The sequence below is a fragment of the Sinocyclocheilus rhinocerous genome, unplaced genomic scaffold (assembly GCF_001515625.1).
Source record: "Sinocyclocheilus rhinocerous isolate Xijiao unplaced genomic scaffold, SAMN03320098_v1.1 scaffold50, whole genome shotgun sequence".
NCBI lineage: Eukaryota > Metazoa > Chordata > Actinopteri > Cypriniformes > Cyprinidae > Sinocyclocheilus > Sinocyclocheilus rhinocerous.
The window spans coordinates 1,335,290-1,350,436 of record NW_015641057.1 but is presented as its reverse complement, the minus strand read 5'-3'; the positions used below and the strand labels follow the sequence as shown (position 1 = coordinate 1,350,436).

Genomic DNA, 15,147 nt, shown 5'->3' with positions numbered 1-15,147 from the left:
CTGTGTATATTAATTATGTATATATAAATACACACCCATGCATGTATATATTTAAGAAAAATATGTTACGTTTATATATTAAATATATTAATATATAATATAAATTATATGAATATAAATATATACATGTAAATAAATGCAAATATTTTCAAAATATATACTGTATGTGTGTATTTATATATACATAATAAATATACACAGTACACACAGATATATTATGTAAATAAAAACCTTTATTTTGGATGCGATTAATCACGATTAATTGTTTGACGGCACTAATATATATATACACACACACACACACAATTGTAACCAGTTGCAACAAATTATTGCAAAAATAGCTCAGAATGCAAAGCTGAAATTTCAGCATCATTAAAATTCACTAATACATTTGTTTGAAATATGTAAATTTTATGCATGAGACACAGGATGTGTCTGGTACAGCTAGAAGCCTCATCGTTTGTTTAATCTGGCAAATAATTTTGACACTGTGGTTCACAGGTGAAGATCTGGTTTCAAAACAGACGAGCCAAAGAAAGGAAAATAAACAAGAAGCGACTCCAGCAGACTGAGCAGAGCTCCACATTCACACCGGTCAGCGCATCCGGCCACGCAAACACCGCCATGGTCAGCAGCACCAATAACGGCTTGATGACAGACAATATATCGACCAGCATCAAAGAGGAATACTGAAAACTCTTCCAGACAGAAGGATAAACAGTACATGTTTACACGGTTTCAGTGACGCTGAGCGGAGCGTTCATATTGCACTACACGAATGACACGCAAACACGTTTTATTGTGAATAACATGCACAGTATTTCAATTTTTGTAAAAAATTATGATCTCAGAGTATGTTGAATAATGCTTTCTTCATTTCTGTACTGCTTTTGATATGACCTCACTAACTACTGGTGATGATTTGATGACTATTTGTATCACTACTGCTTTGCTTTACTATGTAAAATATTTTACATCTACTGGATGATGGAAAAATGACTTCTTTTTTTTAAAGAGAGTCAACTGGTGCCTCTGTGTAATCGTTCATTTGTAAAAAGAGCATAATTTTAATAAACAGATAATATTTGAGGAGAACGTAAAATTGCTGACATTCAGAATCTCAAGAATAATCTTTTTTTTTTTTTTCATTTTGACATTATTTTCACAACAATTAAGCACATTTTCTTCCAAATTCCCTTTATTGTAAAGAGAATTATTACTATTTATTATGAGTTTTTTGTAATTGCCATTATTCTCAATGACGATTCTCATTATATTAGGTAAATTTTTTTTACATAAACTATTTTTAAATACCTTTTTTTGTCAGCATAAATGTAATAATAATGGTGTATAAATACTTCACAATTTATATTTTTATTAAAATCAAATTTTTGCACATTACAGAGTTTGGTAACACTTGAAGCTTTCAAATATGCAATTATAAAGGTATTAATATTTTACATTATAATGCATTATATAATTTCATAAGTAATTATGACCAGAATTGAAATGCATATTTGCAGACTCCTTGTTTATCATGTGTTTTATGCATTATACTTTCTAAAGATCTAGCTATGATTAGATAAGCGTTATAATGCATTACTATGGTGGTTACAATTATTCATAGGATCATACAGTGCATTACAAGCTGCATTACAAGCCATAATTAATGCATTAAAAAAGTGTTAATAAAAGTGTTACCTTGTTTTTTTATTTTTTTTTATTTGGAAAACATCCTTAATGTTCCTATTTTTCAAATTAAAAAAAATGGCCTTGACATGTTGATCAGATTTAACTAAATCATACAACGACCATCTCTAAATCACGCTGTACTTTGAGAGGGTGGAAACCAGTTGGCGTGTGAGTGTTTACCGATCACAATGAGCCGCGTGGATCATAAGTCTTGATAACACAAGGAAACAAACACAGCTTATTGATAAAAACAGAAGCTGAAGAGGTGAGCATGTATTCAGCGAAGTCAATCATTGACAGAGAAGCCAGAGGTCGAGCAGAAGCTGTGGGCCGCATGGACGTCATCGGATGGGACGGGTGGAGCCTGTTTTTGCAGCTCAGTCAGATGATTCATGTCAATTAAAGAGCCAATAAAGACCTAATTCCATAACGTTCATCTCATGTCCTTCAAGATCACACGTTTGAACTGTTAATATTTGATCGGTTTCACAATGTCACCATTGACCCTCATCTGAAGGAGCGTTCCTGTGTCAAAAGTACTGAGACGTTTGAGTTTAAGGACCGGGTCAAAATGTGTGTCAAAAGTCACACTTAAGTCAAATATAGTTCCATCTTCAGCAATACTTATAAACAAAACTGCTTTACTGTAATTCAATTACGTCCTATTATATTTTACACTGAAATTAATTTCATTGGCTGTTTAAAGAAAAATAAAAGCGTGATTTTACCTCCGAAACATAATCGAGTACTAAATTAGCCTTCGGTTTTGAGTACTTAAAGGGATAGCTCACCCAAAAATAAAAAATTACCCCATAATTTACTCGGCCTCAAGTCATCCTAGGTGTAAATGACTTTCGTCTTTCAGACGAATCCAATCTGAGTTATATTTAAAAACGTCCTGGCTCTTTCAAGCTTTATAATGGCAGTGAATGGGTGTTATTTTTCAACAGTCCAAAATACGTCAAATAAAGTGCATCCATCCATCATAAAAAGTGCCTCACACGGCTCCGGGGGTGAATAAAGGCCTCCTGAAGCGAATCAATGCGTTTTTGTAAGAAAAATATCCATATTTAAAACTTTACAAGCCGTAATTTCTAGCTTGCGCTAACTCGCGCGTTCATTCAGGCAGATGATGAAAGCGTAGTGTAAGGTCCGGTGAGAAATGACGAATGAGGAAGCGCAGAGGAGAGAGCACAACAAAACACCGGTCACGAATTAGAAGTACAAAACGAAGATTTGTAAAGAAAAATGTCGGAGGATTTTGATATAAGCCGAGAGGAGACTGGTTTTCCTTTGCTAAAGTATGGAAACTTTGCTTCCTTTGCTCCTGTAAACAAACGTCGGTTCTTGCGAGACTAGCATATTCTCACCGGACCTTATGCTCATAGATATGTATATGCTTACGCTACGCCTACGTCTCCCGCCGGAACGGCGTTCTATTGTGAGACGAGTGTGAGGCGTACAACAGTTAGCGGAATCTAACAATTACTGTTTATAATTTTTTTTAAATGGATATTTTTCTTATAAAAACGCATTGATTCGCTACTTTTGTAAAGACATATACACCTAGGATGGCTTGAGGGTGAGTAAATTATGGGGTAATTTTTATTTTTGGGTGAACTATCCCTTTAAGTAAGATATTCAACAAAATAATACTATTATTCTTCCTTCTGTTGTATACAAGAAAGAATGTTTCAGTTGTTTTTGTTCATACAATGAAAGTCAATGGGGTCCAAAAAAAAACACTGAGAGGTCAAAAACTGTTGTTATGTAAGGATCAATTACTTTGTTATATTTTGCACAAAGTTTATTGGCAATTTTAAGTGAAAGTTAAATTTTGAGGAGCTCAAAAAAGTATAAGGAAATTATTATAGAATAATACAAGTGTGATTTTGCTTTTGACATAATCATAATCAAGTACTAAATTAGTCTTCGGTTGTGGGTATTTAAGTAAGATATTCAACAAATAATACAAAATGTATTCTTTTGTGGAACACAACTGAGATATGATATATACAAAAACTGTTTTGGTTCATACAATGAAAGTCAATGGGGTCCAAAAGAAAACTGGGACCTTTTTAAAATGATCTACAATATAAATGTAAATTTTCACAGAAAAAAATTAAGTTCTACAGTTCTACAAACTGCTTGTGGTCAAAAACTGTTGTGACGTAAAAAAAAACAAATTCAATAATGTCCTATTATGTTTGTTTTAATTAAAAGTAAAATTTGGTGAAGTTCAAAAGAATTTAAAGGAAATTATATGGAATAATAAAAGTGGGATTTTTGCCTCTGACAACACAAAATAATTATATTATTCTTCTGTGGAACACAAATGAGATATTTTGAAGAGTGTTTCAACTGTTTTGGTTATACAATCAATAATGTTATATTTTACACAAATACATTTCATTGGCTGTTTTAAGTGAAAGTAAAATTTGTGGGAGCTCAAAAAAGTTAATTATTAAGGAATAATAAAAGTGTGATTTTGCCTCAGAAACATAATTGAGTACTGAGATAGAATTCAGTTTCAAGAGCATTCGAGTAAAATATTTACCAAAATAATACTGAAAATGGTGAGAAAGTGATGACAGATCATTTTATTTTTGGCCGAACCATCCCTTTAAGCACAGCTGACAGACATGCAAACACATGTCTGGGTTTCAGATAAAACAGAGAAGAAAAACTGTAAATGAGTCAGTGTGCATGACATACATCCACATAAATGCATCTGTACGGCTCACGCTTTAAACATAGATCTGCACTTCAGTTTCTTGCTGTTATGAACATATTCAGCCTATTAGTGCAGCATCTCATCCGTCAAATACAGAGATTACTATCTTGTTTCACGCTAGTATCTTTATAGATAGTAGAACCAGTTCACACTATTTTACACTTATCTTGATGAGCGTGAAAAAGCACACTGAAAACAGGAGAATAAAACAAAGCTTCAGAAAATAAAACGCTCATTTGGTCACGTGAATGAATTCTTCTAAACATCCCGACAGGACTTTATTTCCTTTCCCATTTTCTCGTGAAAGTCCGTTTACAGCCGTGCAGATAACAACAGGACGTTATTCTGTGTGTGTGTGTTAATCATTAGCCATCTGGTTGTGGTAAAGTGACACTGCTGAAGGAGGAAGAAGATGAAGATGCAGCAGCAGCATCTCCATCTCTGTAACCTCACAGCAAAAGCATGCTCAAAATTACTCCTTGCAAAAGATATTACTCTTTAGGGGGTTATTAGAAAACTGAAACTAAAACAACTAAAAAATGTAAAAAATAAAATAAAATAAATACAGCTAGTTTCCTAAAGGCAAAATTTCTCATTTGAAAAATGTCATTCAGTTTAACAATAGTTTGTATAGGCTTCTTTAGAACCAGAATCATGGTGGCATCTGTTACGCTGCTGATTAATGATGGAACATTTTATTTTCTCAAACGTTATCTAAAACATTAAAGTAGACTATTTCAATTGCATTTAATATGCTTTACGTATATGATGCGGCCACCAAAATGGGTACATGATGTAAATAAATTAACAACAAAACTGAATATGTTTAAAAATGATTATTTATTTACACACTGTGATGCATGAGAGAGACATACATGCCCGCAGCATTCACCTTTTGCACTGAGAAGGCATGAGATGCTTCCTTTCACACGCAGGAAGTCACATGATATGATCAGCAAACCACCTCGGACAACAGACTAAGATCTCCCAATCTACCATTTCAAAAGTTTAAAAACTCATTAAAAAGTGTTAACCAAAAACAATGGTTTCGGCCAAAATAATGGTTTAATCAAACTCATAATTATAAACATGTAACAGAACTCTTGCACACTGAAAAACATACTTTCATTCAGCATGGAAAACAATAAATGAGGATCAAATGAGATTAAGATTAATATTAATATTCACATTAATAGCCTAAATTATTAAGTCGATTTTATTTACATAGCGCTTTTGACCTTACACTTTGTTTCAAAGCAGCTTTACAGAAAGTCATGATGTTAATGTTTTTAATAGCTTAATATCATCATGTCACTTTTATCAGATTAGAACTGAATGATAATATAGTTACATTTTGTGACGATATAAACAATAAAACAGTGGAGATTTGCTATATAGTATGAATCCCTTTATGTACTGTACAGTATGTATGGAAATAAAGTTTGCTATATATCCAACTTTATATAAAGACCTGGCCAATAATATAAATTTGTTTTAATTTTAGTTAAAGTATACTGTATGCATGCTAAAGCTAGACATACTTATATACAGTACTGTATCTAACATTTTATATAGAGCTGTGTGATAATATAGATAACGTTTTGGAACTATATAAAGCAGTTAAGATTTGCTATATGGTATATATCGCTTTATGTGAGTATATGCACATAAAGTTGTATATACTTCTACAGTATATCCAACAATATAGAGCTGGCAATAATTAACTAAATTAAATGTAATTTTTAATAGAAGCAACAAAGATGCAACAAAAATTAAGTGCATTTATATTTATGCCTTTGGCAAACGCTTTTAGATGCTATTTACTGTGAATTCAAGCCATAAAGTTTTTATCTGGGAGCTGAACACTGAACTAGTTTAGCCGGTAGGATCAACACTGTTTACTAGCAGGACTAGTAAGGACTTTACAAAACTTTAAAGCAGTTTAACCTGTCAGTGTGAGCGAAACTCTAGATATCATCAGGCCTTTTTCAGGCCATTTCCTGTACTTGAAGAACTTGAAGATATTATTACAGCAATATTTTTCTGTAAACAGAAACATTCTGTAAACGTTTTGAAACAATGTGTGCCATTTAAATAAAACTGACTGCTTCAACTCAATCCAGACGGCCAAACGCAGATGTTTGACATGTTTTAACACACAGACTCTCTCATATCGCTGTTAAATTCTGCTAAAACTCAATCTAGCAAAGCTTAGATTTTCCAAATTTCAATTGCTTTGAAATGTTTTAATAATTTAAAATAACCCGATTGCTGTGTTTTCATGACACTCGTGCACATCGATCACCTCCTTGTTATTCATGATTAAAAGCTGACTTTCATTTGTGACCCTGGACCACAAAACCAGTCATAAGTGTCAATTTTTTTAAAATTGAGATTTATAAACCATCTGAAAGCTGAATAAATAAGCTTTCCATTGATGTATGGTTTGTTAGGATATAGGACAATATTTGGCCAAGATACAACTATTTGAAAATCTGGAATCTGAGGGTGCAAAAAAAATCTAAATATTGAGAAAATCGCTTTTAAAGTTGTCCAAATGAAGTTCTTAGCAATGTATATTACTAATCAAAAATTAAGTTTTGATATATTTACGGTAGGAAATTTACAAAATATCTTCATGGAACATGATCTTTACTTAATATCCTAATGATTTTTGGCAGAAAAGAAAAATCAATAATTTTGACCCATACAATGTATTTTTGGCTATTGCTACAAATATACCCCAGCGACTTAAGACTAGTTTTGTGGTCCAGGGTCACATTTAAGCCTTTTCTCGCCATCATATCATCATAACTGCCAGCAGAACACATTGAGAAGCACTAAAAACAGTAGTGCTTGTCTGAAGGAAAATAACAAGCATTTGGTTTCCTTTTTTTTCATAGTCTTGCATACTCAAGCTTTCACGGTTCAGCCCAGACACATACAGTATTTTAAAGGGATCGTTTACCCAAAAATGAAAATTACCTCATCATTTACTCGGAACAATACTACAGCGAGAATAAAAGTTACACCTTCTTTCTTTGTGCGGCGTTATGCAAATCTTCCCACATCGTGACGTATAGACATGTGGGGGCGTGTTAGAACGACCATTAACCGTTTTAGGTAGGCGTGGTTGACTCTTAACTTTTATAAAGAATATCTCTTTGGATTTGAGACTTTAGTCTTTGCAACTTTACAGATCTTCTTTATGCACCAAGAGCTTGTAACAATCCAAAGAGAAAGGAAAAACTGAAATCGCATCATATGACCCCTTTAAAAAATTTCCTGGCTCTTCCAAGCTTTAAAACGGCAGTGAATGGGTGTTGAGATTTTGAAGCCCAAAAAAGTGCATATTTTTCTTACACAAACACATCGATTCGCTTCATAGGGCCTCATTAACCCCGGAGCCGTGCGGAGTACTTTTCATGATGGATGGAATCTCAAAACCCATTCACTGCCATTATAAAGCTTGGAAGAGCCAGGACATTTTTAACTCCAATTGTATTTGTCTGAAAGAGGAAAGTCATATACACCTAGGATGGCTTGAGGATGAGTAAATCATGGGGTAATTTAAATTTTGGGGTGAACTATCACTTTAATGCTCACTCTACAGGCCATAACACAGCAGATCAACATACAGTACCATCATTAACATGTCAGACAAAACAATTTACAGTGCATGTGCAAAGAGATATGTGCTTTATGTAAACTGTACAACTCCCAAAGTGAAACATAAGTGAATGTAAGCGCTAATTTCCCAGGGAAAGTGTGATTTTACACAGCTGTTGTTGTGAAACTAGCATCTGTGTACCTGAGAATAAATACACTCCTCCTGAGGCCGTGTGTAAGCGCTTGAGAGGTTTAGAGTGAACGTCACCTCGCCATACTGAACCTCTTCCTCCTTCTCTTTCCTCTCCTTCCTCTTCTTCTGCGGTTGGATCTCAACATATTCCACATCAGCAGCCGGGAGTAATTCTGCACAGAAAGAAGAAACGATGACAGGGCAAGACATTACCGGACGTCTCTACACACACTGAATAGCTGTTCATTACTACTAGTCTGCAAACTGGTAACTGACAAATGGAGCTTTCAAGAGTGAAACTATTTAAGTAGCAAACTAAAATTATGAAAAGATTCAATCCAGTGCAAGTTAAACTAGTGATGGGAACATCAGATCTCTAGTTCATTCATGTTCAAAAAAATGAACTATTTCATTCATTTTAACAGTTAAAATATTAAAAAAGATTAGGTGGATCCTGTTGCAAAACACACACACACACAAATCTATCTATTTAGCTACTTCTTACTCCATATTGTCTAACACCCTGATGAGGGCCTGCTTGAGCTGATACGCGTTGGTGTCTTTTTAATATGTAGCCCTGTCTTAGAATAATGGCTTTTTACTTTGCTTACAATGTGAGTGCCTGGATGTGGATTTTTTTGGATGGATGTGTGTGTGTTTTGCAACAGGGTCCATCTTTTTTGACATTTTGTTCCCTTTCTGGAGCATCCATAATTTTGCCTGCGAGTACCTGATGCACCCCAAGATTTTTTCTTTAGTTAAATGTTATATTTTATTACCCAAATTCCATGTACACATTTACATACCTCATCTTTGATAATTTTCCAAATTAGAAAGTCATTATAATGCAGCAGAGGATAGAAAACATAGATGATTAACTCACCTCTTGCATCTTTTGTTCATTTGACATATGACAGATGGAATCGTTCATGAACCAACCCATCACTATTAAACTGCTAACTACTCTCCAGAATTATTAGCTCAGTTAGTTTATGAGATTAATCTTCTAAACCAGTGGTTCTTAATTCCAGTCCTCGCATACCAATGCTCTGCACATTTTGTATGTGTCTCTTATCACTTCAGTCGTTTGTTTCCAGTTCAGACATCATTCCAGTTCGAAGGCATGTTCCATTGAAAAGGCATTAAAGTGTGCGAGACGTGAATTTAATGGTATTTATTTATCTATCTCTTTATTTCTTTTTGTTCGTATTTCGATTTGTTGTTAAATCAAACTTCAGTCATTCTAATAAAGAAATATTAAGCCCAGAGTCGATTATTCAAAAATAACTGTTTTGATCTGATCATAGCCTAAACGAGTCAAAATACTCTGTTATTTTTGGTCATACAGATCATTTGAAACTGCAATGTGTTTACTTTATTTCTGTCATCTCGGTTTCCTTTCCCTGGACTTTCGTAGAGCGCCGCGCCACACAAATAGCATATGAACCAAACTCAGCAACATAGCCTATCTCTCAGTCTTTTCCTTTCGTTTTGTTAATCTGTTAATTAGGCTATTTAAGTCAAATATTTCGCATATTCATTCATTTTATATATACACTATGATTTAATAAAAACAGATTTTATTTTTAGTTAAACTTAATTTTTGTTGCTTGTCTGCGCTCGTCCGCCGTCTTTTTCTCTTCTCCGACCCCGCAGCTCTCTCTCCGATAGCTTAGTGTTAGTGGCACCAGTCTAGGTGTTTCCAGGTTTTACTCGTGCTATTTCTCCATGTTGAGAGTTTGGTGTTGCACATATTGCACCTGACTATGCATTCTTATGCTTTTCTCCGATGAACTGAAAATAACAGGAGTGTGTCCATCTCACAAATGTAGAATCCGTCTCTGCAGTCATCTCAACCATCTAATTCCAGCAACAGGAAATAGACAAACTATTTTACCCGCGGGATTTTTTTCTCTGGTGCTGTTTTGCGGTGTTGGTAAATTCACCACTTAATTTTGAGTTAAAATATGTTGTTGTAACTTGCGTTACTGAGATTGTAACGAGTAATAATATTACCCAAATTTGATTAGTAATGCGTTATATTACTGCGTTACAGCAAAACGTAATATACTACTGTAATATTATTACTTTTGTAATGCGTTACTCCCAACACTGCATATAGCCTACCATATATCTATAATAACGGAAAACATATCGTTTTTATGACATATGTCGTTATTACGAGAAAAAAAGATGTCGTTTTAACAAGAAAATATCTTGTTTTTACGAGAAAAGATGTCGTTTTAAGAGAAAACATCTCATTATTACGAGAAAAGATGTAGTTTTAACGAGAAAAGATGTTGTTAAAATGACATAACATCTCGTTATTACGACATAATTGAGTGGAAAAAAAATATGTGTGTGGCAGCAATGCGTCACCGTATTAAATAGCCAAAATGTGCTTTTTACTGTTTTGTCTTGCTTTACGAAGAAAAAATCAATTACAAAACAACTATTTAAAAATATTTAACACTGAACATTTTTTAACATTCTAGTAGACATTATACCAACAAAGCACAATTTCACTTTTATTTATTATAATTATTTATTATTATTATATTATTGTAATTATATATGAACAGTGTTATCAAAATGCAGTGTCAAATACACACCAAACATCTGGATATTTTACACACATTTCACATGTTGCTGTAATTTTTGAACATTGTGAACATACAAAGACTTTTGTAAAATCAAAACACCTTTTTGAACAATTCACATAAAAAATTATTCTGATCAAGTAACTTTGCTAATCATACTGTGATCATGAGTACTTGGCCAAAAAAAGTAATGGTCAAAAATCATTATTGAATTATCTGGCTTAAAGATTTTTTATTTATATTCATGAGTTTTGAAGAACAGTATTGTTTCAAAAAACTTTCTGCCATTTTACACCAATTTGCATTGGTCAATCCCAGAAAATTAGTCAAATTTCCACCAAAATTAGCTCAGATCATCTTCATCACATGCTTAATGTTTATGCTTTTGGCCTTTGGTGCAGCTGTCTTTAAAACTGTCATAACATTTAACAAATAACCCACAAATCTTCTCAAGATTTGAAGGCCTAAGTATTAACCAATGTTTCTGGCTCTGTAATTGCTGCTTGCATCAAAAAGTACTACATTTGAACCTTTATCAGTTAGTATATGGACTACAGATTTGAAATGAACTGACCTGGTGTCGACTTGACCTGTTTTTTCTTGTAAATGTGATATACGGTGATGAACAGCAGAAACAGGATCAGCGCAACACAGCCCAAAGCAATCAGAGAGACATGTAAGACTATAGAAGAAAGAAACACGAGGTCATTTAAATCAAACTCTAAAACTACTTTGAAAAGTTCATTCATACCAACTGCAACAGCAACAGGAATAACAACTCCATGCAATTAGTAGCATAGTACATTAGTTCATAAAACATTTAACTACAGAAGAGCCTGCAGATCTCTCAAAGTCATCATTATTAGGTTTATTTGTAATTTGCATTCGCTGTTGCTCAACACGCACACATTGATAAAGGTAATACTACATGGGTGAGATTCATACCAGCTAATGAATCCTTTTCTACTGTTGAGGTCACAGATGCGGTAGTTGGTCCTGTAATAAAACATTGTTGCAGAATCACCTGTTTTCTCTCTCAATATAAACTGCTGCATAGATTATTAATTATTTTGAAGAATTAAGTGGCCAATTACGAGAATCAATTTGTTTGAATCTCATGAAACCTGTCTAGGACACGCCCAGGTCACATTTCAGTTCAAAATCTGACTAACTGTACTAACTGTAATTAGTAATATTTTGCAATCATGTTTCATTGAATGTTTTTAGGGGAATTAAACCATTTTGCACATATGATGAAAATGTAAAAAGGGGAAAAATATGAAGTATCACTGTAAATAATAACAATTACAAAAAAGTAAATTCTAGAACATTACAATAAAGAAACTTTAGGGAGTAGAAATGTTTATAATTTTCAAAATGCAAATAAAATGAATGGTTGTAAAATAGCCCTCATTTTCTTCATGCAAAATATAATTTCTTTTGCTTTTAGGGTGAATTTTTTTTTAAAGAATCAACTAAAGTCCTAGAGGAGATAAAACCATCACAGTCCGTCAAAATACGCATCAGAAATATTGCACTCTGGCATAAGAGGATTTTGTGGTGAAATGTGACTTGGACATGTTCTTGACAGGTTTTGTGAGATTCGCTCATCTTCATTATTCTTGTTGCTGTCGCTGTGGTTTTTATAAATATGTGGACATTCATGTATTAAAAGCTCACCAGGACAGGGTTGGACACTAACAGTCTTCTGTCTGTGACTGACGTGGTTCTTCGCACTGCAGCTGATGTTTCCATCAGTTCCCTCATCCAGATCAATGCTGGCGTTTCCATCCATCAGTGGACCTCCATTCAGAGTCCAGCTGTAGAGGATCTGATCGCCCTCAGAGGAGCAGAAAACCCTCATCGCCCCACTGGAGGAGCAGCTGATTGACACTTCCACTGAGCCAATAGGAGCTGGAGGGAGGGACACGTGACCATCACACAACTCCTTCTCGACTCAGTATAAGTCAATGTCAAGACATTTCTAAACAAAATGTATTGCTGAGGTGAAAGCTGGACTGAATTAAACATGCAGCATAGGTTCCCTTTCAGTTAGTCACGTTCGACGTTACGTCAGTGACTGACAAATTGGGATCCTCGCTAGAGAGACCAATTACCTTAGAGTGTTAACAAAACAAGCCAATAAGTGTTGGCGTGCGATCTTTGCGTCGCGCACACCGCCCCGCAGCGCGGGTATATAAGGAGAGTGCCTGCAGTCGTACATTCAGCTTTTCACTTCGGAGCCGAGCATTTCAGTTGGTCTGGTTAACGAGCAAGTGTCTACAAGACAGCATCCGACAGTGTTGGTGTTACGGCGTGTCAGCGGGGGTTGCTGGTCCAGTGCTACTGTTGGTGTGGACGGCGTGCTGCAGCTCTTCAAACTGCAGTCGCGCTGCGACCTCTCCTGGGCGCTTCAACACTTTATTTCCTAAAAGAGCAAATCTAAAAGAGCTCCACGAGTGACGTGGCGTCTTTTTAAAGATGGCCTTCCACTCATGTGTTTCTGGGTGTGATCGCTTCCTGGCTCCATCTGATGGTCACGATCGCTGCATCTCATGCCTGGGCATTGAGCACGCTGAGGCAGCGCTCGTGGATGACTGATGTTCTCATTGTGGGGACATGACCATCGCGATGTTGCGATCGAGGCTCCTCTTCATTAAACGAGGAGGAGTCCCCCTCCCCATGCCCCGTTCTAGTTCCTCCCAGCAGCGGAGGATTACTTCGGCGTATGGCCAGGGTGATCTGAGGATCACAGTGAGGGCTTCCTGTCGAGTGCGTCTCCGCGGGCCCCTCACTCCTCCAGCACATCGCACCCTCTGGTGTTCCGCGATGAGGTGGCTGAGACCCCGGACAGGGCGGGGTCTAGCATCTCATTCAGGCCTCCGGCAGATGACAGGATGTCGATCACTGCATCAGGGGACGAGCTAGGCTCTGGAGATGAGGACTCGGCTGTGCTGCCTCCGTCAGGAAGAGTGGCATTGCCCGAGTCAGATCCAGAGCTGACTGCTATGCTTTCCCGGGCCACCGAGAGCGTCTCCCGAATGCTCGAGGTTGGATGATTGGTTCCTGGGGGTGCCGCAGGCCGATCGTTGGCAGCCACCTCCGGTTCCATTCTTCCCGGAAGTGCATGAAGAAGTTACTAGATCTTGGAGGGCACCTTTTTCTGCCCAGAAACAGAGTTAGTGTTTCTTCCGTCCTCACTGCCCTCGATGGCGGGGCGGTTAAGGGGTATGTGGAGATCCCCCCAGTTGAGCGTGCTATTGCGATGCAGCTCTGCCTGCAAAGCGCCGCCGCATGGCTGGGTATGCAGGAACTACGCACGGCAACGGACCTCGCCCTCCGGGCGACAAAATTCATGGTGCGGTCCCTCGGTCAGACGATGTCCACCCTGGTGGTCCAGGAACGACACCTATATCTGAACCTGGCAGATATGAGGAAGGCCGACAAACACCGTTTCCTGGACTTCCCAATCTCTCAGGCTGGCCTCTTCGGCGATGCGGTGGAGAGCTTTGCCCAGCAGTTCCTACAGAAGCAGACGGAGGTGATCAGACACATCATGCCCCGGCGGCCCGCTGCTGTCATCACCCCGCCGCCGGCTGCAGTCCCTCCGCCCGCTCGTCACCTCCGCTCCAGCTCGGCCTCAGCAGCAGCCTTCACACCGGCCACAGCGTGGAGCTGGCAGCAGGAAAGCGGCACAGCCTGTCTCTGCCCCTGCCAGGCCCGTAAAGTGCCAGAGCAAGCGGCGTTCCTGAGACGGGCGACCCGGAGACTCTGGATCCTGCTCTTCAGGAGATGGTGACCGCACCACTCCTTCCCCCGGAGAAGGGCCGGGTGGAGAATCTTTTGCGTCTCCACGGGCCCGTCACTCCTCCAGCACATCGCACCCTCTGGTGTTCCGCGATGAGGTGGCTGAGACCCCGGACAGGGCGGGGTCTAGCATCTCATTCAGGCCTCCGGCAGATGACAGGATGTCGATCACTGCATCAGGGGACGAGCTAGGCTCTGGAGATGAGGACTCGGCTGTGCTGCCTCCGTCAGGAAGAGTGGCATTGCCCGAGTCAGATCCAGAGCTGACTGCTATGCTTTCCCGGGCCACCGAGAGCGTCTCCCGAATGCTCGAGGTTGGATGATTGGTTCCTGGGGGTGCCGCAGGCCGATCGTTGGCAGCCACCTCCGGTTCCATTCTTCCCGGAAGTGCATGAAGAAGTTACTAGATCTTGGAGGGCACCTTTTTCTGCCCGAAACAGAGCTAGTGCTTCTTCTGTCCTCACTGCCCTCGATGGCGGGGTGGCTAAGGGGTATGTGGAGATCCCCCCAGT

General features: G+C 37.7%; 2 protein-coding genes across 2 annotated transcripts in view; one reads left to right on the top strand and one right to left on the bottom strand.

Moving 5' to 3' along the window:
- The window catches only part of LOC107754553 (homeobox protein CDX-1-like), a 14,256-nt gene extending 13,451 nt beyond the window's left edge, over positions 1-805 (top strand). The window contains exon 3 of the mRNA XM_016571029.1: positions 502-805. Within this exon, the coding sequence (XP_016426515.1) occupies positions 502-693 (192 nt within the window). The 3' untranslated portion in view covers positions 694-805. The remainder of the gene's footprint in view (positions 1-501) is intronic.
- A 3,986-nt stretch (positions 806-4,791) lies between these two features.
- LOC107754516 (uncharacterized) overlaps positions 4,792-15,147 on the bottom strand; it is a 21,661-nt gene continuing 11,305 nt past the window's right edge. The window contains exons 3-7 of the mRNA XM_016570992.1: positions 12,509-12,742; positions 11,403-11,510; positions 8,238-8,401; positions 5,319-5,403; positions 4,792-4,874 (exon numbers count right to left, since the gene is read on the bottom strand). Coding sequence (XP_016426478.1) covers positions 4,792-4,874; positions 5,319-5,403; positions 8,238-8,401; positions 11,403-11,510; positions 12,509-12,742 — 674 coding nt within the window. The remainder of the gene's footprint in view (positions 4,875-5,318; positions 5,404-8,237; positions 8,402-11,402; positions 11,511-12,508; positions 12,743-15,147) is intronic.